At 42.5% G+C, this 27,928-nt stretch overlaps 1 protein-coding gene across 4 annotated transcripts in view; it reads left to right on the top strand.

The window, feature by feature from the left end:
- The window catches only part of adck1 (aarF domain containing kinase 1), a 208,608-nt gene that overhangs the window by 44,666 nt on the left and 136,014 nt on the right, over window positions 1-27,928 (top strand). For 3 of the 4 annotated variants that reach the window (XM_034111234.2, XM_034111233.2, XM_034111231.2), the window contains exon 3: window positions 27,514-27,597. The exons of the other annotated variant lie outside the window; for it this stretch is intronic. In XM_034111234.2, coding sequence (XP_033967125.1) covers window positions 27,514-27,597 — 84 coding nt within the window. The remainder of the gene's footprint in view (window positions 1-27,513; window positions 27,598-27,928) is intronic. 4 annotated transcript variants of the gene reach the window in all.

Genomic DNA, 27,928 nt, shown 5'->3' with positions numbered 1-27,928 from the left:
TAACTCCTATGCAAATGTTCAAAGAGTGCTCAAACTTCACATGTGTGCTAACAGTCCAGCCGTGAAAACATCTATGGGACAGTTTTGAGAATTCTTCAAATGCCGTTGCCATGGCAACACAATGCTCGCCATGATACACGGTTTTCTCATAACTTCAGTGAACATACTCCAAACAGCCCAAAACTTCCCAGCTCTGGTAAAGATGCAGCCATCAACACATCTAAGCGTATTATGGGGTGTCATCAAATGCCGTTGCCATGGCGACAGATCATTCGCCATCAACTTAGTTCAGGAGTTTGCGGTTCAAATATTCTGCTGCTTTTCCAAGCCTTTTTACTTTATTTTCTTCTCTCATCACACATTCAAGCCCCCAGTGTTCATGTATCATTTAAATCTAAATTCTTCACTTTCTTTTTACACATTTCATTTCAATCTAAATTACTCACTTTCTTCTTACACATTTCATTTTAATCTAAATGATTCACTTTCTTCTTACACATTAAATTTCAGCATAGCAGTTTAGCGTCAGCTTTTCATCATAAAGCATTCCCACTAGCAATTTCTTCAGGAATTGCATTCTCTAGTTGTTCTCATTGTTCAAAAGTTTGTGTTATGACTGAAAACATTTTCCAGGTTTTAAATAAAGTACAATAATGACATTTAAGACGGTTTCCCTTTTCAAAATCGCAATTCTTGACATGGTATCGAAACAAAAATGTTGGTATCATGACAACACTAGCGCATGGTACACTTTGTAAAGACAAGAACTCTGAAAAGCCGCATATTTGTATCTTTATGTGAGGAAATGGGAGCGCAGCATAAAGCCTTATTGCTCCATAAGGAGATCCGATGGTTGTCACGCAGCCAAGTGCTGGTCCGTGTGTCGCCGGTCGCGATAATCAATAAATTGACTTATCGTACAATAAATAAAAATGGACTCGATAACTTTTCTGAGCTCGATAAATTGCCGTTTACATGCGTGTTTGTTTACATAAGGATGTGACCAGCATTTTAGCCCGGTGTGCTGTTGCTGCCGGCCAGGCGCGCTGTGAGGGGCGGGGCTCACACACAGTCAGGTCAAGACACTCCGCGTGCAGCAGTGTAGCAGCCAAATTAATAATATAGAGACAAGCAGGAGACAACGTGTGACTTTCTCGAGGGGAATTTGAAGTTAAGTGGAAGTGGTTGCAACACCTAATACCATATCTCCGGTGTGGGAATATTTAGGATTTAAGCCAAATCAACGAGGCGAACCTACAGACTTGAATGAGCCGGGCGGTGTGTCACATTTGTTTTGGAACAAGAAAAGCTAGCAATACGACCAACCTTAAACTGCACCTGAAACACAAGCTACCCATTCCGTTTTCCCAGCTGGGAGCAAACACGGCAGCTGGAGATGGAGAGCCCCCACCTTCCCGATAGTTTACAATCAAAGATGCATTTGCCCGACAATGCAAACATGTTGGTGTTCCTTGCTCGAAGTCTTTGAATTACAGATATGGATATGGCCTGTTGAGGCATCTGGGTCTTTGTATGGACAGTGGACTGTACACTTGACTGTTGTTTTAAGGAGGTTTTTTTGCTTGTATTTATATATATATATATATATATATGCAATGTTGAATGTTCAATAAAAAGTTCTGTTTGACAGGATGTACTTGAATTATTATTATATATTATCATTATGTCAGTGGTCTAAAATGGTCTTACAACGGTGCAGACAATATTATCATTTATTGCAATAATTTCCGGGAAAATTGATCATCCAACACAATTAATTATCGTGACAGGCCTACGTGTGTATGAGCTGCAGGAGCAACTAAAAGTGTTTTTCACTGATGAAAAGTATGATTAAGCAAAGCTGCTTGCAAGTGATGAGTGGTGTGCAAGGCTGGCATACATGGCGGATATATTTCATTTTCTGAATGAACTGAACACACAAATGCAAGGCCGTAATGAAAACCTGCTCACAACCAGTGTCAACCTTGACATGTTCCCACTCACACAGAAATGGCAGGGAGATGTCAACACTGCTGTACTCTGTGAGATAATAGATACACATTTGAAAACTCTTGGGGATAAATTGTCAATCTATTTCCCCTCAACCTCCACCAAAAGCCTTGACTGGGTTAGGGATCCATGTAGCTCAGCAGCAGTTTTCAGAACGGACATGACTTGCAGGAGCAAGAGGAACTAACGCAGCGTCCACACGGCAGCATGCGTTGAAGCTTGCCGGCGGGCGTGTCTGAAGCTCGACCAAGAACCAATCACATGAATCTCCCGCCCCGGACACACAAGCACGCGGTTTGATTGGCTAGAGCTTATAGTGGCATATGATTTGATTGGCTGACGCTTCCGTTGAAGCTTAAAAAGTTGAACTTTTCTCAAATTTTGAAGCGAGCAACGGAGGCCAAGCGAAGCGATGGAACCACAATGCAGTTCGGCAAAGCGTGACATCACCCCATTAAAAGTGAATGGGAAGCAGCGTTGAAGCTTCAACGCACGCCGCCGTGTGGACGGGCCGTAACTGAACTGAGACAAGACCGTGGTTTAAAGCTAAGCTTGGCTGATCAATCTTTGGACAGTTTTTGGTTGGCTTTTACCAAGGAGTTCCCCATTCTGGCAAACAGAGCTATTTCAACATTGCTCCCATTTTCCACAACATATCTATGTGAGCTGAGCTTTTCAAGCATGACTGCTATAAAAACTAAAAACAGAGAGAGACTGCGAGCTGTTGAGGAAGAGCTTCGTGTGAGCCTTTCTTCAGTTCCTGCCAGAATATCAGCTTTGTGTTAATCTAAACCAGGGGTAGCCAACACAGTTCCCGCGGGCACTTAGTCGCCCGCATGGGCAACGTGAGTCGCCCGCGGGGCATGTTCTAAAAATAGCTCGCCAAGCAAATCCAAAATGTATAAAATACACAAAACAAAAAAGGAAATGTAATTAAAATAATCTACCCTATGCATAAACAAACCTAAATCATAGCGAACTCTATCTACTTACTACAACTCTATATATCTATCTAACACCCCTCCTCCCCCCACCCCCACAATGAATATCGACCAATCACGTTCTTGCTTGATTTGCGGAACGGAAGTCGGGAAGAAAAGCAATGTGGCACCTCCCCGCTGATTTTCCTTCTGGCAGAATCTACACAACACATCAGCCCCATTGAACAGCCTAGTCGTGTCAGCTAGTGATGGGTCGGTCGTGAACGAGCCGGCATAAAACAGAGTACTTTCATGGTAGTGGTCAGCTACACAAAAGTGTATCTTTCAGTATCTTTTTGAGAGAATTAAGCATAAATCTGTCAAATGTTCAAAACAGCCTTGTTTCACTGAAATAGCGTCAAAATCACAAACTGCCATTAAGAGTCAGAATCCTAACTAAATCTACTCAAACCAGAGCTGGCTCCTTTAAGTGAACGACGCGAGCCGGCTCGCGCCCGCGAACAAGCCGTTTTTGTTTTGTTTTTGTGAAGTAATACAAGACAGAATGATATGATGATCTCCGCGCTACAGCTGCTCCGTGCATGCATGCAGTGACATGTAATATCCAAGCATTAGAGACGGTTGGATGCTGCAGTTTTGAGCATTGCAATATATTTATTTTCACTATGTTATTTATTTATGATTATCCATGGGCTCAGCAAAGATTTGATGGAATCCGGAATTCCCATCACTAGAGCCAGCCTATACAGCACATGAGGGGCAGAGTTTTACTGTGTGTGTTGCAACTTGCATATATATTTATTGCACTTGACGCACACACACGCATGGCGTAATTTCCACTGGGGACAGGGGGACATGTCCCCCGCTCTTTTCGATACCCAGTTTGTGTCCCCACACTTTACAAATATGTTTATTATTATTTGTTAACGCAAGCTGCCTCTGTGAGCGAGACAGAGACAGAGAGAGAGAGAGAGAGAGAGAGAGAGAGAGAGAGCTAGGGAGAGCACACCTTTATCTATGTAATATAGATAAAGTAAGAAATCATTCCAATGTGTACTATAGGACAGTACAAAAAACAGTTTAAAAGGGGAGTGATTAGTAAAATATGCATAAAGAAAAAGAAAGAATGCTAACTAGGTAACATAAGATAAGAACAAGTTTAAATGATTTGTTATTGGTTTTGATCATATTCTAAAGATGATTGGAGTATTGAAAAGTATACAGCTCTCTTTCATCTGAGTGTTGAGAGCTGTATCCATACATTCATGTTGTGCTCAAAGTGCACCAGATTGATGCATTTAACTTCAACATTTAAAAAAACATCTTCCCGGGGGAGCATGCCCCCGGACCCCACTAGAGGAGGTGAGGACTCCACTAGAGGAGGTGAGGACCCCCCTAGAGGAGGTGAGGCCCCCCCTAGAGGATGTGAGGCCCACCCCCAAATAAAGCAGGTTAAAATAATTAAATTGCATACATGTTCTTTTAGTAAACACTGCAAACGGGTCCCACAGACCCAAACAGCACACACAGGTCAGCATATAATAATGTTAAAATGTGCTAAATATATACACTGCAAAAAAGAAAAAAAAGAGGAGTGAAAGTAGCCCCCGACTTGTTTTATTTTTTGAAAGTAGCACTCACCCTAAAAAAGGTTGGTGACCCCTGAACTAAACGGTCCCAGGAGTGAGTATAAATAAATTAAGAGACTATTGACTACTTTTTTAAATGTATCATTTTGTAACACTTTTGGTTGGTGGTTGGTGGTGTGACTTTTTTAATGTAAAGAACGCTTATAAAAAGGTTGGGAAACACTGCATTGCCGGGTCCCGCATGAGCAGGCACAAGCTTTTTTTAAAAAAAAGCTTTATATGCCGAATCAGCAGTTTAGTAACAGGAAGTTAAATAGAGGGATATGAGGCATGGCTAGAATGGGTGATCTGGTATTTTGAGCAAAACACTTCATAGACATGTTTTTTATACATTTGCATACATCTGAGACCTATGCTGTTGCCTACACATTGCAGGATAGGTGATCTTTAAATTAGAAGTAGACCCATGTTCTTTTTCTAATTTACATGTTGAATCATTGGAACATTTATTGTTCTCATGCCCTTTTTCTAAATTATTTTAGTCTAATGTGAGGGATTGGTTGTTGCTTAAGCCCCATAGTATGAATGTTTCATACTCACTAAACGAGAAGAAACTAAGCTAGCTGACGATATGAACCATTTTTACCGAAACAAAACACAAGTCTCACAAGAAGCATCTAAATGAGCCCTGAGCGAAAAAATGCTAACGCACTTAGCACATAACTCTAGGTATAAATTAATCGATATACTTATTGGATCTGCACAAACAAGCTTTGCTAGCAAGCTGAGATTCCACAGATTCTAGCAATATAAGTATCATCACCCTTTGCTGTTATTCTGATCAAAAGTTGTGTTCAATGGCATTAAAACGAGAAAAGCACAGCTGAAGGTTAATCCATAGGTTAATCCAATGTGTTTGTCACTTTGAAAAAAACTGAATTTTCATATTAGCTGCTAATGATAGCGTCCAGAGTGTATGACAGCTTCCTGTTTTGGGTATTCTAGCTACGCGTCACTCTCACTCCTTATTTGGTAATGTAGAATAGAATAGAATTCCTTTATTGTCATCGCACCAGGTACAACAACATTTAAAAAGTGTGTGTGTGTATGTGGAACTTCCCCTCGATTCCATTGGCTCTAACGGTTAAAAAGAGATGTCAATCATCAAAATAGACCAAGGGGGGCCAGAGATAGGTCAAATCCACCCAAATGGCCCCATAAGTGGTTATTTTCTGCTAAATCTCTCTAAAAAGGTCAAATTTCACTTTGTTTTGCATCAATCTTGATACAGAGTGCTTATTATACGTTATAGTTTGGATTCCTAAAGCTTGTAGTCTACTAACCCATCATTCAAGGGTGGTTTTCACTATAAGTAATGTTTTCTTTTTGGACGGATACAATCATTTACATTTTTTTACTATGTTCAATCTGAATTTACTTTAAAATAAAAAAAATATTATATATATATATATATATATATATATATATTGATTCTGACTCTTCTACATGCAACTCACAGGTTTATAATTTCTTTGAGAAAAAAGATTATTAATTTAACCCTTTTAGAAGTGAAGTTATGGTCATTTGTTGTGGAGCCTGAGACCTGGAAAACATTGCTAAAAAGATTCATAGTGATATTCTAAATTTGTATTATTTTAAGTAAGCTCCTTAATGCCTTAACCTGTTGAGCCCTGAGCCTGTCTTTCAGGCCTCAGGCTCGAAAATGACATGCCCATTATCCCAATGGAATCTGTGGAATCTCAGCTTTCATATGATATCTAGTTTGTGCAGACAGCATGAAGTATAACATATCTCTACCGTGAGTTATGTGCTAAGTGCGTTAGCAGTTTTTCGCCGGCGGGGGCTATCAGGCTTAAGAGGTTAATTATGTTGTGTCTTTTCCCCCCCCCTGGCTCTTATTGGATGTGTTATTTATGATTCTTATCTTTAATGTGAATTAACTCTTATTTTGAAATGAAAATAAATCGGAAAAAAAATACGGTTTCCTGTATTCGGATGAGCTGCTCCGACGTTCGGTCCTGACTGACTGCAAAAAAGCCTGACATATAATCAAACAAATAAATAAAAACAAGGATAATTGTGTCTTATTGTTTACTAAATAACAGTGTATGGTTTTGAAAAGAATACAACATTTGAAGGAAAAAACTATGAAACGATACAGATTTCAGTATTCTGAGCCCATACTCTCTTCCTAACTGACGGCAAACAAAGTCAAACATTATACAATTAAAATAAAGATGTAAAAACAAACAGTGTGGCATGATATTGAGTAAGACAAACGTTGATTGAACGCTGAGAAGTTGAGGTTGGGTTGGCGGAGAGCATTTCTCCTCGAGGTCTATTGCCGACGTTTACGGAGCTCTATGCAAGTCTATGGGACTCCCTGATAGTTGATTGTCGATGCTAAAGGGCTTCCCAGTGCATTTGAAAGTAACACCAAGGGATCCGGACATAACGTCAATATAGGACGAGTTGGGAGTGAGAACGTGTTGGCCAGAAACAGATGTTTGGCATATTTTCTTTGTTGTCAGTGTATTCATGTTTGGGGTTAGGTTTTGTGCTGTGGAAACCCTCAAGATGGAGCGAAGGTGTGCATCAGTGAGACGACTCCTGGGTGGGTGGTTTTTGGTCATCTGAATCAAAGAGAAAATCTGCTCACCCAGGTATTTGGTCCCAAAAATGCAAGGCATTTGAACAGCATGTAGGAGGAGTTGAGGCATTTTTTCCGGGAGGAAGCTTGGAAACTGCAGCCCGACAGTCATACTTTGCATTGAGTGTCATTACACTGGAGGTTTATCAGCTCCAATTGGAGCTTAACGTCCACTTCAACTGCAAATGGATTGCTGAACAGTTCAAATTTAAATTTCTGAGCTGGTATCTTTCCCTTAACTTTCCAAAAACTGGTAGATTTCCTCATACAAGTAAAACAATCTCTTCAGTACTTTCCCTTAACTTAGCCATCGCACCTCTGTGTGATAGGGCACATCGGCATGTTCGGAATACTGAAAAGACTGAAACTGGCGGTGACTTAAGCCTTTACCTCTTATACAGTTAACTGTAAGTGCTACGGTGCTAAGGACGTTCCATTTTAAGAGCTTTACCACACAGTGTTTCCTGCTGTATCAAAGTCAAAGTCAACTTTATTGTCAATCTTCCAGTTTGTGTGTACAGACAGAGAGGCAAGGCAAGTTTATTTATATAGCACATTTCAACACAAGGCAATTCAAAGTGCTTTACAAAAATGAAAGACATTAATAGCATTAAGAAACTAATAAACACACTTAAAAGCAAAGATACATGAATTACAGTTACAGTGCAGTGTGAGAAGCACACATCCAGGGGCGGACTGGAAACTGACCCAGTCCGGCCACATGCAATGTCAAATGTTAGAAATCCGCTGTTTATTATTTAAAGTTTTACGTCCAATTCGCTCCTTTTTTCCTCGCTGTTCAGAGCTCCAGTTTGGGCATTGGCCTGTCATCAGATTTCATTTTTAGTTGCTGCTGTGTAGTGGAAGTTTAGTACAATTATTTTTAATGAAATACTCCAAATCTCCTCCCTCCATAATTGCACTTGCTTCAGTTGCTTGCTACTTTTTAAGGGCGGTGATGACAGTTACAGTACGAACTGAAGTTGATGCGATTTGATTGGATTGTGAGGCATGACGTGAGCCTCATCTGATTGGTCAATCCCTCAATTTTTTCAATTTCAGCTGGCCTCCTCTCGCAACAGAGTGCAATCTACTGTTTCACCATGACATCTAGAGGGGCGCTGTTTCAATCTTTGTAAAATACTCAATAAGAATGGGGGAGAGACCGGCCGGCAGAATAATTACCGAAACTAAACGAAGTGTTTTTATGTATTTTCTTAAAATTATGACAACAATCCAAAAAAACAGGGGAAGCCTGGCGAGAAAACGCCACTGAGTTCAAGGGATAATTCTCACCAACCCACTTAAGTCAACTTGGAAAATCCTCACAGGAGATCAAAGGGTTAAAAAGTCGGGCTGGTTGACAGAGTGGCAGCTGTCTGAAATCATTCCCTAATTGCTAATCAGCGGCGGTGCACCTTTTAAAAGCAACGCACCTGAAAGAAGGGCAGTAATCAAAGCTGCAGAGGGACAAACTAAAAAGTGTGCGTCCAGCAGCAGCAACGAACCAGCAGAAGAAACATCAAAGAAGCAGCACTGGTGCAGCCATAAAAAGCTCGAGAAGCTGCCGGTGAGAGACGAACTGTGTGGTTAGTTAAGAGTCATACAACTTGCCGTTCGTGGCGCACGTTAGAGCGTGCGTTCTAGTTCAGTGTCATTTGTTTGTTTGATGTCCTCAAGCTAAAGCAGTGGTTCTCAAAGTTTTTCTGTCAGGCCCCACCTTTGGAGAAAAAAAAAAAGTCGGGCCCCCCAACACACATAGTCCAACACACTCTCACTCCCTAAGCGTCCAATAGCGACGTTTGGTCAGTGTCCGTGGCGTCCAATTGTGACGCTCCTAGGCTCCTTCAGCGTCATAAAGGGACGCAAATAGCTTTCAACTGATTGCAATGTATTCCCATCTGCGTCGGGATTTGACGCTCATGGAAGCACGGCATGCGTTTATGCCGGCTGCCCTTAAAGGCAATGTGAGCATCCATTCCCATTGGATAACGGAGAATTTTACACCCGGAAGTAAGTACTCCTCTTACTGTCGATTTTACAGTGATATCTGCACTACTCATCGACTAAAAAACACCAGATTATCCTTGTTAATTACACAACATTGATTGGTTTAAATTGTGTGCAATGCTTTTGTATGTTTCCCCTTCGATTCGGAGAAACAAATATGTTTTCTGAGTAAAGGATGGCAGAAGACACTACACTACCCAGAATCCCCAGCTATCGTTTGGCCTACACCATGTGCTCTGTTTGACAAACCCCGTTTTTTTTCACCATTCATTCCGATGGCTGGCGTCTATGTCACGTGATCTTCAAAAATTTCTCCCTGCAGAAAAAGAAAACATGGCCGAACTTCATTTTATTCTGGGTGTAAAATGCCTATTTTAAAGTTAGTTTGGCCATTAAAATGCGTTTTGATGTCATTTGATGCGAGAAATATGAGTTGTTATTTCAGATGATGTGTGCAGTGGATGTACATGATCTTTAGTTTGCTAGTTATTACGAAGATTACTTCAGGAAATCGCGACGTTTTCATTGTTACCAAGGTGGTTGCTAGGGACGCTGCTATCGATATTATTTCTGTTATGTGGTGTAACTGTTTAATGGTGTTATCTTTATTGCTACCCCCTTCCCCGTCAATGTATAGTGTTGGTCCACAGCCTAAACATATTAGTTTAACAAAATCCCCATCTAAAGATAGCCTACGTTATTTCCCCCCTGTGCAATTCCAGTCTCACATCTCAGAGCACATCGTCATTAACAAATACCGGAAACAGACCAAAATAATAATACCTTATTCCGAGTGTTATTGCTTTTCTCTTTGAAAGTCATCACATAACGGCATTGTAATACACGGTTCGGCTGCATTACATATTACATATCTGCCGTAGTTCTGTATTTATAGAGCCCTGATGAGAAGACAAACATGAGGAACTGAAAACGTGACGTGGATCATAAATATATCAGCCATTAAACAACATCTTACATTTCTTTTCACACAATGCGTCTCCTTGCAGTATCAACACTAATTCGGCTCACTTTTATATTTGATCCAATTGGTAGATAGGCTGTATTTACACCATAAAGGTGCACAGCTGATATCAAGGGACACCTGGTGGTTAAAGCATGTTATTGAATTTCAATATTTTTATTATTAGATATTAATACGATCCCTATAAAGTATTATTCATTACTCGTTATTCTCTACTAATTGTTAATTAAAGACTGTATGTAATGACTATTTTGCACATCCCTTTCAAGATTTCAAGATTTTCTAAGGTTTATTGACATATCATATAGGCCTACACAACTATGGTGTAGTTCTGCACTGAATGAAAAACTTGGGTTGCAGGTTCCTCAACAGTGCATTACAAGACATCTATCAATATTTGTGCATACCTCCAGCAATGTTAACTATGTTGAAGCACTTATTTTAACTGATATTATACATAATGTATTATACTCTTATAGATGTATGTAGATATTTCATCTCCGGCCTTGTCAGGTATTGAACAATCAATAAATAAAGAACACAGAATTGTTGAATATAAAACACAGAATTTATGTGATTATACTAAATGATTTACAAATAAACACAACTGCATATTTAACTGTTACACATGCTGATGTAACGCAAATGTTCCAACTTGGGATCAATAAAGTATATCTTATCTTAAGCTGATCGATGGCTACTGCCATATTTGCAAAATGTGCCTCTGAACCTTGACAAGTGCATGTTTCAGGCTTATCAATTAATGTAATGTAATGTTATCACAGGGGTCACACACATAAGACCAGCTGTTAAATAAAGCTCTTCTGACCTTAGCTGGCGTGTGGGTATATATATTAATACTGCCCATAATGGGCACCATTTATTAATTATATGTTTTAAATGTGAGTGTTTCCTGTCCCCTAAACCTCCAGGGATGTACACAGTTTAATACTGGCAACTTCTTATTATGGGAAATACGAAAACGTCTTTTAAAACTACAACTCCCAGTAGAGACGTGCCAGAGAGAACATGTTGCGAAACAGAATAGCCAGCATGTGTAGTTCTGGGGACGGGGTGGGGGAGGGGGGACGCGGTGGACCCGTTCAAATCCAGTTTTGGACAGTCTGCCGTGGTTCCATCCCATTTCAAGTGCTGTTCGAGAATCGGCTTAACCCTCGGAGCACACTCTCCAATCACAGAGCTTGAGGACTATCACGGGTTTGTCAAACAGAGCACATGGTGTAGTCCAAACGATAGCTGGGGATTCTGGGTAGTGTAGTGTCTTCTGCCATCCTTTACTCCTGGGAATGGACGCTCACATTACCTTTAAGGGCAGCCGACATAAACGAATGCCGTGCTTCCATGAGCGTCAAATCCCGACGCAGATGGGAATACATTGCAATCAGTTGAAAGCCATTTGCGTCCCTTTATGACGCTGAAGGAGCCTAGGAGCGTCACAATTGGACGCCACGGACACTGACCAAACGTCGCTATTGGACGCTTAGGGAGTGAGAGTGTGTTGCATAGTCAGGCTCAGTGGCGGCGCCAGAGACTTCTTTTGGGGGTGCTGTGGGGTAGCTTGACGTTTCATAGAGGGTGCTCAAACATTTAGGGTTTCCCATTAATGTACCGGGCGCCACAGTGGAATTTTCTACTGCAACACTCCCCCACGCACACACAGTGTACCCGCAACTGTTACAATGAGGGCTCGATAATCAGCTCACGGCATATAGGTGTAAGCAGGGGTAAAGTGCTACTTTTATAGGTGGTGTGTGGACCTTACATAGGGGGGTCCGGGGGCAAGCTCGTCCAGGAAGATTTATTTTTAAATATTGAAGTTAAAAGCATCAATCTGGTGCACTTTGAGAGCAACATGAAGAGATCTATGAATACATCTCTCAACACTAGGGTTGGGTACCGAGAACCGGTTCCGGTTCGGAACCGGTTCCAACATTTCGATTCCAACGGCATCATTTAGAAATGTGAATTTCGGTTCCACTTTTCGATGCCTGAGGAAATGTTTCTCGGCGGTGACCGCGGCGAGGGGGGAAATGTAGTGTTGTACCTAGACTTTCTACAGTGTAACCTGAGACCAGGGCCGGCCCGTCGCACTGGCGTTATAGATGTTCGCCTAGGGCGCCAGATCTGTGGAGGCGCTGGGCTGACAAATGTTTTGACCGTTGGTGCTCATCCTAATTTTCGGCCTTGATGTAACAATATTCATAATTAAGTAAATGTAACACCCTTTTCATCCCAGTTACACTTTTCATTCGCCCTGTACGATGGGCGCTGCAAGTGATGAAAATGGGGGATGTTGGCTTATCTGGCGCCCGCAGCTCACAGCCAACGTGCGAGTGAGCGAGGGAGAAAGGGAGGGCGCTGCTGTTATTAGCATCTGGTGCTAGCTGCTCTAACGGAAGAAGAAGATGTTTCTACAATGATGTGGAGGAGAGTCCTCTCCAGTCAGACTGAGGCTGATAACTACAGCTCAGTGAGGGAAAGGACTCTGAGGGTTGAGATAGTTCACTTTAGTCTAAGTTATCTCAGTGGGTCTCAAACGGTTTGATCACAATTTATGTAAACACATATTTTCAAGGCACTCCTTTATAATTATTGGGATAAAACAGGTTTGAAATCATTCCAATGTAAACTATAGGACAGTAAACCAGACATATCGTTTTAAACTGGAGAGATAAAAAAATATGCATAAATAAAATAGTAAAATAAGATGTGAATGAACAACAAACATAAAATACGTATTTGTTATTGGCTATGGGTTATTGGTTATGCTCACATACTTATTTAATTATTCAAATGTAAACCGATCTTTTTCATATGGGTGTTTATGTACCCCCTAAATCTATTCTCTAGTAATTCTGCTTAAAGTGCACCAGATTGAAGCATTTTGCTTTAAAATGTTCACACATTTCTTCCTGGTATGCCTGAGGCTTGTTTTTCTCAACAAGAACTTAATCATTTTTTTTACCCTGCCCCTCAAAGAACCGGAATTGAAAAGTAGAATCGGAATCGTGGAAATTCAAACGATACCCAACCCTACTCAACACCCATTTGAAACAGAACTGTAAACGGATTTACTTTTTCTTTATGGATATTTTACAAATCACCCTTTTAAACTTTATTCTTGTTTTACTGTCATATAGTATTTCATAGCTGTTTTTCATTTATTCTCTTATTTTTTATAACTATAATGATCATATAAATGTGTGCCGCGGAAATAATTGTTTACATTAATGGTGACCAAAACATTTGAGACCCACTGAGATAACGCTGAGAGTCCTTTAGCTCACTGAGTCTCTCAGTCTGACAGGAGAGGACTCTCCTCCACTTTGTTGTTGAAAAAACTCCTTATATCCATTAGCGTAGCTCGCTAGCACCAGAAGCTAACAGCAACGATCTCCGGTACAGGTGCGCTCTCTCTCTCTCTCTCTCGCTAGCGCACACAAAATGGCTCGTTCCACACACACAGAGCCGAGCTTTAATGAAACACAGAGACCCAGACGTAATAGTACTGTACTGCATCATATTATTTTCGAATCAATAATTTTTAAAATTATGATTTATTTATTTTTTATCTTTTTTATTTTTTTTATATAACCATTTTTCCTCCTGGTCTCTCGCGCCCCCCCCTGGCATGCCTCTGCGCCCCCCAGGGGCGCTCACACTTTGAGTACCACTGAGCTAAAGCAACATGATTGTTGATTTAAAAACGAATGTGATTTGTTTATTGAGAGATGTAGATTGATAAAAACGGTTTGCATGCTGCTAAGAATTCAGTCTATTATATTTGCATTTTTAATGAGACTGCATAAGTTAAAAACATAATTCATAAAAATACACTAAGAAAGTAAAAACAATATTCACAAGTGTTAAAAAGTATATGTAAATCATGTATTTTTGCATTTATTATTTGATGTGCATTGTATTTACAGTAATTATTTTTCATTTTAAGGTTTTTTACCTTACAACCTTACTCAGTATATAAGCTGTACTGCAACAACAAAAACGAAAGTAAAGAAGAACTCAAAAGAAACAAAGTTGTGGTCATTGTACGAGTGAAACCCAGTTAAAACCTCATATTCACTGTACCATCCCTTTCAAGCGGGGAAACTGCAAATATACCCAAGGGCTTGACACTTGCCCTGCACTTGTATGTGCCAGCTCAACTCTGCCCCTCATCATGAACGCGGGAGGCTGGCTGTATATCTGAACTTGCGCCCTCATCATTCTCTTCATCATCTTGCACTTGTTCTAAGATGCTGCTGATAGTGCTTGTAGCAGCGCTGCTGCCAACAGGGTTGGGAGGGTTACTTTGTAAATGTAATCAGTTACTGATTACATGGTTCTGAAAGTAATCCGAATACGTAATCAGATTACTTTTAGATTACTTTTGGATTACTTTCTTTTTCCATCACAGATGGGTATGTTTTGGTGAACAGGAGACACAAAAAGCAAAAGGAAACTGAACGTGTTTTACTGTTTTAATGGCTTATCAAGAGCACAACTGAAACATCACATCTGAAACGATGTAACAACATAATACACTTGTTGAGGATGCAGCTTGGGATGTGAGGAGTGAGGGACACGGCTTAGAACGGGCGTGTCGCCTTCTGGCCTGCCAGTGTTGGCAGGACATGAATTAAAATGTCAAACTCGGACTTCATTTTAAGGACATTTCGGCCAGGGGTGTAGTAGGGATGCACGATAATTATCGGGCCGATAATTATCGGTCCGCTATTAGGAATTATGACGTCATGCCGATAAACCTGATAACAGTATTAATAGCCCCGATAATATACAATATATTTTTTGGGTAAAAAAAATACTGCGGTGTGGGTGGATTGGGATGAGGGGCGCTTGTTTTTCACTCGGCTCCTCCCGTTTTGCCAGTACTGTGGTATTAGTGGTTTAGGAAGAGGGGAGTTCTTCACAAATCCAGCGCTCCCTAATACTTCGAACCTGATCAGTCACCTGAAACATCGCCATCGCTACGATGGTGTGTTAAAAGCGTACGAAGACAATAATACAATACAAAGTGTGTGTGTGTGTGTGTGTGTGTGTGTGTGTGTGTGTGTGTCTGTGTCTGTGTCTGTGTCTGTCTGCACGCACGCGTTGGAGCTATGTGCAACTCAAGGCATATGCTCGAACCGGAGCTGCCTGGACGCTGCAATCATGTTGCTGAGTGTGCTGACTTTTCGTACAATGTCCCGCTGTCTGCTTCCTGCATAAAGTCAAGTGCTCGGCACAGTTGTGGTGAAATGTCGCTCCTCTGTTTTCATTTAAACAGCTCCTTATATCCGTTAGCGCAGCTAGCTAGCACCAGATGCTAACAACAACAATGCACGTAAGGTCTCTCTCTCGCTCGCTCGGACGACACATACACACACCCTCCCGGTCCTCCAGATGGCCAGTCGGTGACTGCCGGTGAGCGTCGAAGTGTGGTCTTCCACAAGTGGGCGGCAGGAGCGGGGCTGTCAGCATCAGCTTGTAGATGGTATTTTAAACTCGATGCGCTCTGAAACTACGGGGCGGCCGAGGTAAAAAAATACACATGCGTTAATCGCGTTAAAATAATTAGTGGCATAATTATTTTTTTTGGTATCGGTCTTGAGAAGCAGGAAGTTATCGGTATCGGTTTCAAAAAACCAATATCGTGCATCCCTAGGGTGTAGAGATATATTTGTTTAAGCACCGGATTGGCAAAACAGGAGAGTGTGTGCACCAGTCTGCCTTGATCTATGAATTTATGTCCGTGACTCTCACAGTATCTGCTGCCCACAGCTGCTTTATAGAAGGAACACCTCCTTCACTTCATGACCTCTCTGCAGCGCCAGGAGGCAGCGGGAGGGTTAACTCAGCCTCTGAGAAAACGAGCGCGCACCGCCTTTCACGCACCGCCTTTCACGCACCGCCTTTCACGCACCGCCTTTCACGCACCGCCTTCACTGTGTTTACCTTCAGAAATAATCATTAGAAAGGCTAAAGAGCGACCGCAAGCTGATGTGTTTTAACCACACACACGCGATTTAAACGCAGACTTTTGTTCCTCCATGTTTCGTTGTTATTGTTTCACCGAGCGGACCCGCGATTCTTTTTCAAAAGCTTTTTTGGCCCATCTGCGGCGGTAATAGGTTTTGTGCGCTGTGATGATTCGGCTGTACCTTTAGTAATGAATATTAAATGTTGTGAGGAAATCTTTCCACCAATAAGTAATCCAAAATGTATTCACTTCAGGTTACGAAAGTAACTGTAATCAGATTACTCGTTTTTCAAATGTAACGCGAGCTGAATACAGTTACTTGATTTTTGTATTCTGATTACGTAACGCCGTTACATGTATTCCGTTACAACCCAACCCTGGCTGCCAAAAAGGTCTGTCAATTTGCGACATTTATATGCTTCACCTGCGAGTGACTTCACCTTTTTTTCTCTTACCTTCTCGGCCCCACCTTTTCCTTTTTGTTTTCTTTGATTTGTATCCATGATTTTTCATTCTCCCTGTCTGCCGCGGTGTCTAATCCCTTCTCTTCGTGTGGCCGGTCTTTTTTCTTCTTGATTATTTGACAGATAAGAACCACACAACTGCATTAGCGGCCTCTGTCGGCCGTCAGCGCAACTTAAATGATGACGTTAAACTATTTTTTTTTCAACGGCCCTTGACGACCGGCCGTTCTGTGGTTCTCCAGATTCTACAGATGGCCAGTCTGCCCCTGCACACATCTGAACGAACCCCCCTTTGGAAAATTATAATCTGACCCCATGGTACCTTTTAGTTTTCGCCGAAACTATTCCTCCTTTTTATTTTTAAATGCACATAGATAAGTTTACCTTGTCTTTCTAGGAGAGATCAACATACCGTTTCCCACAATCCCGAATATAAAACAAATGTATATAAAAATACGTGTGCAGATATGTATATATTGTATTAGGGCTGAACGATTAATCGACTTTACATCGAAATCGCAATTTGAAATGATGCAATTATCAAATCGCAAAGCCTGCGATTTGTTTGTTTTAAAAAAAATGTTTTGTTCTTCTTGTGTGTCAGTCATCCACACCAATCAGAAGTGCTGTGCTCCACATGTACCAGCCATTGTTAACAAATCAGAAGTGGCCCATGATAGAAGGTGATAGAAAGATTGATCCAATCACCTGCCAAGTATTTTTGAAAGTGCCTGCCCTTTCCAAATGGCTTCCAATGGAGCTCTCCTAGATGGTTTGGTGAAACATCTGAGTCAGGTTAGTGATGCTCCATCACATGTTTCTATTACAGGGTGAATCTTAAACTGAAGCTTGACTTTAAAGCAACCCAACGGAAGTTTCATGTAAGTTTAGTTCTTTCACTCGTAGCTCGGGCTGCGGGGGTGCTAGAGACGGGAGCACGTTGATACAACTTTCCTATCCGGAGATATGGCCGCATTTTACAATAAACTTCTGTTGGGTCGCTTACAAACAGATATCGCAATTCTAATCGCAATATCTGTCAGAAAAATCGCAATTAGATTATTACCCCAAATCGTGCAGCCCTATATTGCATGTATATGTTAAGACCTAAATAAAAACACAACAATCAATATATACAAAATAAGAGTCACTTCAATATTTGAGAATGTACATTAGTGCAAAATTGTACATATAATGTGCTGCTTGTCCATAGTGTGTGCATTATTTCCAGATTGTCCATAGCAGCGTAAAAAGTGTCTGGTGCTAGATTTTAGTGTCTAAGTGTATGGGAGTTATAGTCCAGGGGAGGGAGGGGAGAGAGTTCAGCCTCCTGACAGCCTGGTGGAAAACCGAAAGCTAATCTGACTATCTTGACTACTTGTTGCTATCTTATTGTGGGAGTGGCTATATACAGGACGGTCCTGTATATAAGGTCTCTGAAATGGCTATATACAGGACCGTCCTGTACACAGCTCTCTGAAATGGCTATATACAGGACGGTCCTGTACACAACGCCAAATGGCTATATACAGGACGGTCCTGCACAGAAGCCCTGAAATGGCTTTTTATGTAGTCTACAGAAATATGGATATAATTGCTGTACAATTAACGTTTAAAGCAGGATAAATTACAAAAATGTACAGCATACTACATACAATTCAAAAGACGGTTTCTTCGATTTCTAAAATAAAAATGCGGGCGTAGCCGATAAATGATTTGTGTTGCTTTCAATGCAAAATCACTACACGTCAACGAAATGTCGGCGTATTCTTTAAAAAAAAAACTTCAGTTTTAATAAAACCGAGTAGTCTTTAAAGTATGCAGTGATATCCTTTACAAGTAAAACATTGTGCATTGGAAAATATAAAGTAGAAAATGATTGAAACAACATAAAAAGATAAGCCAAAAAAAGACTGAAATCAGCATAAAAAGCTAAGCAATTGGCATGGAAAGAGATTTAATTGCCACAATTTTAAATTGAGGGGAAACTCATTGAAAATAATGTTGTCGTGAGAATATTTATCTGTGAATCCTATCCCTACATTACCACCCGCGAAACTTGCTTAAGCATGCTATAATAGCCCGGTCTGTATATAGTCATTTGACGTTAGCTGCAGGACGGTCCTGTATATAGCCATTTCAGATATCTTATCCACAGGACCGTCCTGTATATAGCTGTTGCGTGAGACATTATATTCAGCAGAAGTCTCCACGTTTGCAGTCAACGAAAGTAGCTTGTAAGTATGCTAACGGACAGAAGAAACACACGACCACATCGCTCAGAGTTTGGCCTGGAGTACTGCCGTTTATTGTAACTGCGCATGCTCATTAGCGTCACCACGTTTCAGGCACATTCTGATGATGTCATACACATGAACTCAAACATGACTTTGTTATTACAAATATCCTCAACACTCCCACTCAAAGACATGTTGATAACTCTCTACAGTGGTACACAGAATCCAAATAAACAAAACAAAAGCTTCTCTAGCAGTGTTCAATTTGTATACCTGCAATTTACATTACTCTCCAAACAAATACCCTTTGAACTTGTCAAATTGTGCCTTTGTCAACGGCTTGGTTAGGACATCAGCTACCATATCTGCAGTAGGACAATATGTAATAGATATCTTCCCCTCAGCATGTGCAGATCGTACAAAATGGTATTTGATGTCTACATGCTTGCTTCTCTGTCTGGATACAGGGTTTTTGGATAGAGCTATTGCTCCCTGGTTGTCCTCATATATCTTCACTGGTACATGTGGGCTATTACGGTCTACCCCTTTTAATAGCTGTACAAGGTACATGCTCTCTTGAGTAGTAGCCGCTAATGCCATGTACTCGGCCTCACAGGTCGATAGCGCCACTGTTGGCTGCTTCCTGCTTTTCCAGGATATAACTGGACCATTTTCAGTTAAGCTGAAACAATATCCAGTTGTGCTTCTCCTATCATTTTGATCGGCTGCCCAATCAGCATCACTGTATCCCTCAAGCTTTAGGCTTTCCTCACTTTTCTTGTAATGTAGCTCTTGGTCTATAGTACCCTTTAGATACCTCAACAGTTGTTTTGCTGCAGCCCAATGTTGTTGTTTTGGTTCTGCTAGGTGTTGTGACAGTTTACTCACAATCCAGCTCAGATCAGGTCTAGTACATGTCATAATGTATATTAAGCTACCTACTATCTCTCTGTATCCTGTTGAATCGATAACTTCACCCTCAGTGTCAAAATGTAACTTTTGCTCGCATGGAGTTGACCTTGGTTTGCACTCTGACATGCCAAACCTCTCTAGCATCTTTTCTATGTGTCTCTTTTGGCTCATTTTGATCTCCCCCTCACTCTGTGTAAAGTCGATACCTAGGAAGTGTTTAAGTTCACCCAAATCTTTCATTTTAAACTTCCTCTTCAACATCTCTTTGACATCACTGAGTGAGCCGTTGTTATTGGCCACTATAAGTAGGTCATCTACCCATATCAGCAGAATAACTCTTTCTTTCTCAGACTCTTTTCGGTAGACACAATGATCAGCATCATTTTGCACAAACCCATTCTCTGTAAGATGATCTGCAGTAACTTGTTCCAGTTTCGCCCGGATTGCTTTAAACCATACAATGACTTGTTAAGTTTGCACACTAAGTGTTCCCCTGTTTTGGATTCTGCCTCAAAACCTTCGGGCTGTTCCATATATAACTCGCAGTCTATTGGTGCATGGAGATAAGCTGTCTTCACATCCATTTGGTGTAGGATAAGATCCTCCTGTATAGCCACCTGCATTAATGTACGTACAGAAGTCATATTTGCTGTCGGTGAAAAAGTTTCCTTGTAATCAATTCCCTCTACTTGACTATAGCCTTTAGCTACATATCTGGCTTTAAAAATCTCAGATCCATCTGGGCTTTCCTTTACTGCATATACCCAACGACCTCCCACTGCTTGCTTGCCATTTGGCAGTGTGGTCAGACTGAAGGTCTCATTCTCTGTTAAAGAGTTTATCTCCTCTTTCATTGCATCAGCCCACATTTTTGATTTCCTAGAGCCTACAGCCTGCATGTATGTTTTGGGTACGTCACAAGCAACCCTGTAGAAATAATCTACATTTTCACCTTCATCTTTACAATCAGCCTTACACTGATACTCCATTAAATATTCTGGAGCGTTTCTTTGTCTAGTGGGATAGCGTCGTGCACTCTCTCCCTGTTCTCTTTGAGTACCATCTGTCTGGATCTGACTAGCCTCAATATTCTCCTCACTATAGGACTGTACACCCACATCAGGCTCTCTCTGATTCTGGTTCACCATTTTTGTCCCTGCTGGTGTTGTGGGAATAATTTCTCCATAAGGGTCTAAATCCATATTATGATTTGTCTGAGTCTGACTATCTGCACTACTCTTTGTGATACATTTTACCAGCCTATGTTTCAGGACTTTCCCTGTCTCAGGATAAAATACTTGGAATGCTGGGCTATATTTGTCGTATCCTACAAAAATACCCTTTGCACATCTAGAATCTAGCTTCTTCTTATCCTGTTTATACACGTAGCATTCTGAGCCAAATATTTTCATGTTGGACAAGTTGGGTGTTTTGCCAGTAAAAACACGGTATGGTGTCTGCTCTAGACGCTTACAGTAACACCTGTTACGTATCTGTGCTGCTGTCTGTACAGCATATGTCCATAACTGCTTTGGGAGTTTGCTCTCCAATAGCATGCATCGTGACATCTCAAATAAGGTCCTCCAACCTCTCTCAGCAGTACCGTTCTGGTGAGGTGAGTATGGGGCACTTGTCTCGTGCCTTATCCCTTTCGTCCTAAGTAAAGTTTGAAACTCATGCCCAGTGAATTCAGTACCGTTGTCAGATCTTATGCACTTAATGTGTCCATATGGAGCAGTATCCGCTAGGAATTTTTCAGTAGCTTTTGCTGTATCACTCTTTGCTTTGATAAAGTAGGGAAAAATCATCCCACTATAATCATCAGTAAATGCTATTGCATATCTGTACCCGTCTTTATCTGCTGGTTCTATTGGACCGCATAGGTCTGTATGTACTAGCTCTAGTGCCGTCTTAGCTTTTGCATCTGCCTGCCTGTTTCTGCTTTGAGTACATTTTCCCTGCGTACATGTTTCACAGTTATGGTTAGAAATGTCATGTTTCCCTTTGATCGACATACCTTTAACCACTTTTTCAAGTTTAGACACATCCTCAAAATTACAATGACCAAGTATTCTATGCCATGTCTGGATGTCATGACAACCATTACAAACATCATCAGTATTTTCATCCTCTACTGTGCTAAGGTAATATAGCCTACCATACACATCCATTTTAAACTTAGTACCATTTTGATGAATCAGCCAATCATCACCGTCTTTGAAGCGGACCTCAGCTCAGCTGGCTGTCGCTGCTTTCACGGAGAAAATGTCTTGTGGAAAAGATGGGATGTAAAGCGCTCGTTTGAGCCTCGTTTTCACTTGCCGTCCCTCGCTGTCGAGCAGAACAACTTCGGCTTCTCCTCTCATCTTCGCCATCCCGGTCGTTTTCGTTCCATCTGCCAGCTCTATCACATGTTCCTCGGGTCTAAAGCTCTTATCGATTGTCTTAAACTTTGCCGGGTCATTAATCATGTGTGTTGTGGCACCACAGTCGACCATAAGACCTCTCTTATTTCCTACTTGATTTTGACAGTCACTTATTTTGAAAAAGAATGATGCACCGGTATCATCCTCCGTGTCTCCGTCTGCCTTCTTCACCTGATCACGGCCCAGCCCTCTGCCTCGGCCCCTTCCTCGGTGTGGCGTGTCCCACCGTCGCTCCTCTCGCCTCGCTTGGATCTCGTTAGGGCATGTCCTAGCCATATGCCCCATCTTTCCGCATGTGTAGCATTCAGTGTCGGCTAAGTCCATCTTCTTCCCTCTTCCACGTCCTCGTGTCCTCGCCCCGCTAGTCCTCATAACGCCGTCCTCGTCCGTTTTCATGTCACTCGTCCTATATTTGTCAGTGCTCTCATAGCTCCGCAGTTTAGCTTTGAACTCACCGAACGTTAGACGGTCGTTGGTTTGAGTGACGTGCACGACAAACGGGTTGAATGAGTCCGGTAACCCCTTCACTACCATGGCAATCTGCAACCCGTCACTGATATTTTCTTCGGCCCTTCTCAAAGACGTGAATATAGTCTCCGCTCGAATAATATAATCAGTAACAGTCTCGTTGCTTGCTTTGTGGAGAGAAGAGAGTTCACAGTACAGGCTCACGACTCGTGGTTTGTCCTTTCCCGCGTAGTGCTCTCGGAGTATTGCCAACGCTTTTCTTCCATCTCGTTTCGCGTCTCTCATTATGAGTGATAAACTCTTATTATCTAGACACTGCACTAATTCAGCATATGCCTCTGCATTCTTTGTTGCGTCTTCTTCAAGTGCTTGTTCGTCATTGTAGTCTATCGCTGGCTCTTCCAGGATAACTTCACTGAGGCCGCGCAGTTCCATGTGCGCCAAAAACCTCGTCTCCCATAACTCAAAGTTTTTCTCGTCACCGTCGAATAACAACTTAAACCACCTTTGGCCTCCTTGACTGGGCCCATAACCTGTTGCGTGAGACATTATATTCAGCAGAAGTCTCCACGTTTGCAGTCAACCAAAGTAGCTTGTAAGTATGCTAACGGACAGAAGAAACACACGACCACATCGCTCAGAGTTTGGCCTGGAGTACTGCCGTTTATTGTAACTGCGCATGCTCATTAGCGTCACCACGTTTCAGGCACATTCTGATGATGTCATACACATGAACTCAAACATGACTTTGTTATTACAAATATGCTCAACAATAGCCATTTCAGAGACCTTATGTACAGGACCGTCCTGTATATAGTCATTTCAGGGCTTCTGTGCAGGACCGTCCTGTATATAGCCATTTCAGAGACCTTATGTACAGGACCGTCCTGTATATAGCCATTTCAGATATCTTGTCCACAGGACCGTCCTGTATATAGCCATTTCAGAGACCTTATATACAGGACCGTCCTGTACACAGCTCTCTGAAATGGCTATATACAGGACGGTCCTGCACAGAAGCCCTGAAATGGCTATATACAGGACAGGCGGTATATAGCCATTTGGCGTTGTGTACAGGACCGTCCTGTATATAGCCTCGGCCATCTTATTGTGGCATAAGCCCAATGTCCGGCAGTGGCTCAGTCAGTAGGGGCTTGGACTGTGAGCCGCTAGTGTCGCGGGGTGTATGTGAGGAGGACGCCGGAGGAATGTTTGGTGCGTGGTGCCGTGTATTTTGGATTTGGAGGCTTCGTTTGGATTACATTTTTGATACTTTGAGAAGTTGATATTCCCCCCCCGAACAGCGAAGCTGTCTGGGGCCAGTGGGGGGCTCCCACTGGATGAAAGACAGCAGACAGCTGACACGAAGAATGCGGAAGTGGAGGAGGAGGAAAGATTAACGGCGGAGAAAGAGGAGAAAAACGTACGAATGGAGGTGGGAAACGATAAGAGGAAGGAGAAGGTGATAAAGAAGAAAACAGTGGAGGAGGGAGAGGACGAAAGAGAAAGATTGGGAGTTTTTAAAACCGGAAAGAAGTTGACGGCCCCCGCTGTAGCTGTGACAGCAGCATTAGCTGGCAGCGTCAAAGCGGGTGAGGGGAAGGAGAAAACGATCGAGAAGGGAGAACAAATTGTGTTTTCTCTGAAGAAAAGACTGGAAGAGAGACGACAAAAGAGAGAAGAGGAGGACAAGCAGAGTCCTGGTGAAGGGACGTCTGGGTGGAAGGAGAAAGCTGACGGAGCGAACCCGGAAATGGGCAGCGGCGGTGAGGAGGCAGACGGGAAAAGACGAGAGAATGCGGGGAAGAGAAGGGAAAACGAAAAAATTGAAGGGGGAATAAATGCAGGATCGAGCAAGGAGAAGGAAAAGGAGGAAAGGAATGAAAGAGAGGAGAAAACGGGTGAAAAAGGAAAGGAGAAAGATGCGGAGGATGTGGACTATCTGGCGGAGCTCACCCTGAAAGTTTCCGTGGAAGGTGGAGTAAACAAATTAACAGTGGGGGAATTATTAGTGGGGATACAGGAGATGTGTGGGAGAGTTTTGGGGTGCAGGGCGAAAGGGGAAAGGGAGTATGAAGTAACAATGAACACAAGGGAGGGGAAGGAAGTGTTGTTGGAGGGGCTGAGGGTGAAGGGGGTGATGATGGAAGCACGGGAACTGGTGAAAAAGGACATGTATTTACCGATATATTTAAGGGATGACGCGATATTGATGAAACTGTTAGAGTGGGGGGTGAAACCTGTGTCAAAGGTGATAAGGAGGTTTATGCCGGGGACAAAGATAGCAGATGGCACCAGATATCTAAGGGTGGAGTTTGGGAGTGAGATAAGATCCCTCCCCTATTCAACCAAGTTTGAAGGGGTGGGGGGAGCAGAGTATTATAATGTTAGGCATGATGGGCAGAGCCAGGTCTGCAGGAACTGCCTCAGACCTGGTGCCCAGCCTTAACATGCTATAGATGCAAAGGGGCGGGGCATTTAGCGAGGAATTGTGGGAAGGGGAAAGAGAGGAGGGAAGAGGGAGGGCAAGGTCCCCACAAGAGAGCGGAGGGTGAGAGAGAGGAGGGGTCTTTCCCCCCCCAGAGGCCCCTGCTTCTCAACCCCCCCAATCCGGAGGATGGGGGTGGGGGTCTGGGTCTGAAGAGGTGGGTGAGACGAAGAGGTGGGTGAGACGAATGAGAGGATGGATGGCGAGGAGAATGTGGGCGGGGAAGGGGAAGCAGGGGGGAAAAGACCACGAGAGGGTGGGAGTGATGAGGATGTGATGTTAAATGAGGGAAAGGAGGTGGCGACAAATGGGGGGGGGGGGAAGGAGTGGAGAGTGTGGAGTGTGCTGTTGAGAGGAAGGATAAAAAGAGGATGAAGGGGAGTGAGAAGGAGGGAGAGGAAGCTGAAGATGTGGGAATGGGGGGGGAAATGATGTGGAGGTTGAGATGGAGGAGACTGAGGGGGGGGGGGAGGTGAAGAAGTAAGGGAGGAAGGGGGAAAGGATGTAGAGCCTGAGGAGGAAGAGGAAAGGCATTGTCTTAAAGTGGAGGAGAAAATGAGAGTGGAGAAGGAAAGGAAAGAGAGAGATGCAAGAATGAGGAAGGAGAAAATGAAAGACTGGAAGGTGATGGAAATAAATATAGGGGTGATTAATAAAAAGGGTGAGTGGGTGAAAAGCGAGAAGGATGTGCATCGCCTCACGTTAACGAAAAGGCCGTATGGAAATAGAGAGGGAGAAACGGTGGAAGAGTGGGAGAAGGATTGGGAAAGGAGAAAGGAATGGGCGATCACTGAGACGCGGAAAGATGTGGAAAATGGGATGAAAAGTAATTGATGGGTGTATGTATGACAAAAGTGTGCGGAGGTGGAAAGCATTAATTCATGTGTGTACTAGAGAGATGGTGATGTGTATGCAGGAATAATATCTATGAAAACTGAGATTGAGATGCAACTAAATTGGAAGGAAGCCTTGGGGTCCTTTTTTTTTTGGGGATCGGTAAGGTGGATTATAATGTGTGCAAAATGTAACTATGTTTTGATATAATAAAAAAAAAAAAAAAGTAGGGGATTGAACTGTAAGCCGTAGGGTCGCCGGTTCAAGTCCCCGACCAGACCTACAAATGGAGTATGGACTGCTACTTGGAGAGGTCCCAGTTCACCTCCTGCCCTGCCGTGGTGCCCTTGAGCAAGGCACCGGACAACTCCCTTCCCCCCCTAACTCCCATTGCTCCCCGGGCGCTGTGCACTAGCTGCCCACTGCTCCTAGTACTAGACTCCTCCTGGTACTAGGATGGGATAAAAGCAGAGAACACATTTCACTGTGTGCTCCGCATGTGTGACCATTAAAGAGGGTTTCATCCCTCCCAATATTAGTAAGCCCTTTTCTATAGGCATATTTTACCGGCATATCTTTTTTTTATGATTCTACTTGTGATAGTTGGACATGGCAACCTGTGTAGTCCATGTATTGATTCCATCCGATAGCTGCTATAATACAAAACGACAGGATTGGTAAAGTTATTCTCGCCCCCCTCCGACGTAAGCATGACGTATTGGTTTTTGGTTCTTGCCGTGTAGCAGAGTGGGGCAGCTAAGAACCGGTTTTCGGTACTTGGAGCCGGATCCGCTGCGGTGGAAACAGGAAGAACCAGAGCTTAATCAGGCTCTAGTCCGGAACCGGCCTTGAAACCGGTTTGGTGGAAAAGGGGCAATAGTGCCGTCTTTTGTTATGTTCTTTGAATTCGGCCACGCCAGCTCCACAAACAAGACAAACGGCTTTCCTGCAAATTCTAGTAAACAGGTGTCTCTCCCTCCCACCTGTCTTGAAAGCCCCTGTTTTCAGAGTCCACTTTTCGTTTGGCTATTTCTTTTGAGGTGAATTCTGACGTCTCATGAGTGTGCAATAAAGCAGTAGGAAGGTGCAGATAACAACGTGTGCGTAGGTTATTAACGTCCATCCATTTGCGTGATGTGCATCATTGTAAATGTTGCTTCCGCAAGGAATTGTCGGGCGTCAATATCTCCTTTCCTTTCTAGAATGTCTTGGTGCTCTGGCTGATGCAGTACATTCTGGGACTTGGAGTATCAGCGGTGTATGTCTTATACAGGTGGGCCAGTTATGATAGTTAGGAAATGTTCTCGCGGCCCAGATGTAACTGTACAGCGGTCCGGAAGTGGGCCTTGAGTTTGACATGTCAACAAGAACAACAACAACAACGGGAGAGCAGTAAAATCATTTTCTATCATACTGTGGTTTTGAAAAAGTGCACTTGCTTACTCATTAGGTCTTTCCTTGTCTCTGCTCTCTTTGTCTGCAGACAGCGATCATCAGTTTTGACTATCTGACTGCTTTCAAACATTTGGAATATGGCACAGAGGAATACTGGGCTCTCAGGTCTAAGGTAGGTAAACACTTGCCATTTGTTTGACAAAACGAGGGCTCACTGGAGATTATTTTTCTTGTTTATTTCTATGAAATATTGCGGAATGTCTTATTGTTTAGACCACTTTCTATTTAACAAGTTTTGTCAACTCATGAAAAACAATGGCTTACCTATAGCTGCAATGAAAAGAAAATGCCCTGCTGGTTCTCTGATGGAAAAATGTGTAAGTGAAAAAGCAGCATTAGCAGTCGTTCATTTAGTTGAGATATGTTCGGGCGCTAGTTCTGTAATAATATTAGGTTCACGTGTGTGTGTGTGTGTGTGTGTGTGTGTGTAATAATATCAAAAT

Source organism: Pseudochaenichthys georgianus, chromosome 22 (assembly GCF_902827115.2).
Source record: "Pseudochaenichthys georgianus chromosome 22, fPseGeo1.2, whole genome shotgun sequence".
Lineage (NCBI taxonomy): Eukaryota > Metazoa > Chordata > Actinopteri > Perciformes > Channichthyidae > Pseudochaenichthys > Pseudochaenichthys georgianus.
Note: the sequence above shows the minus strand (reverse complement) of the source record. Positions and strands in the feature narration are given on the sequence as shown.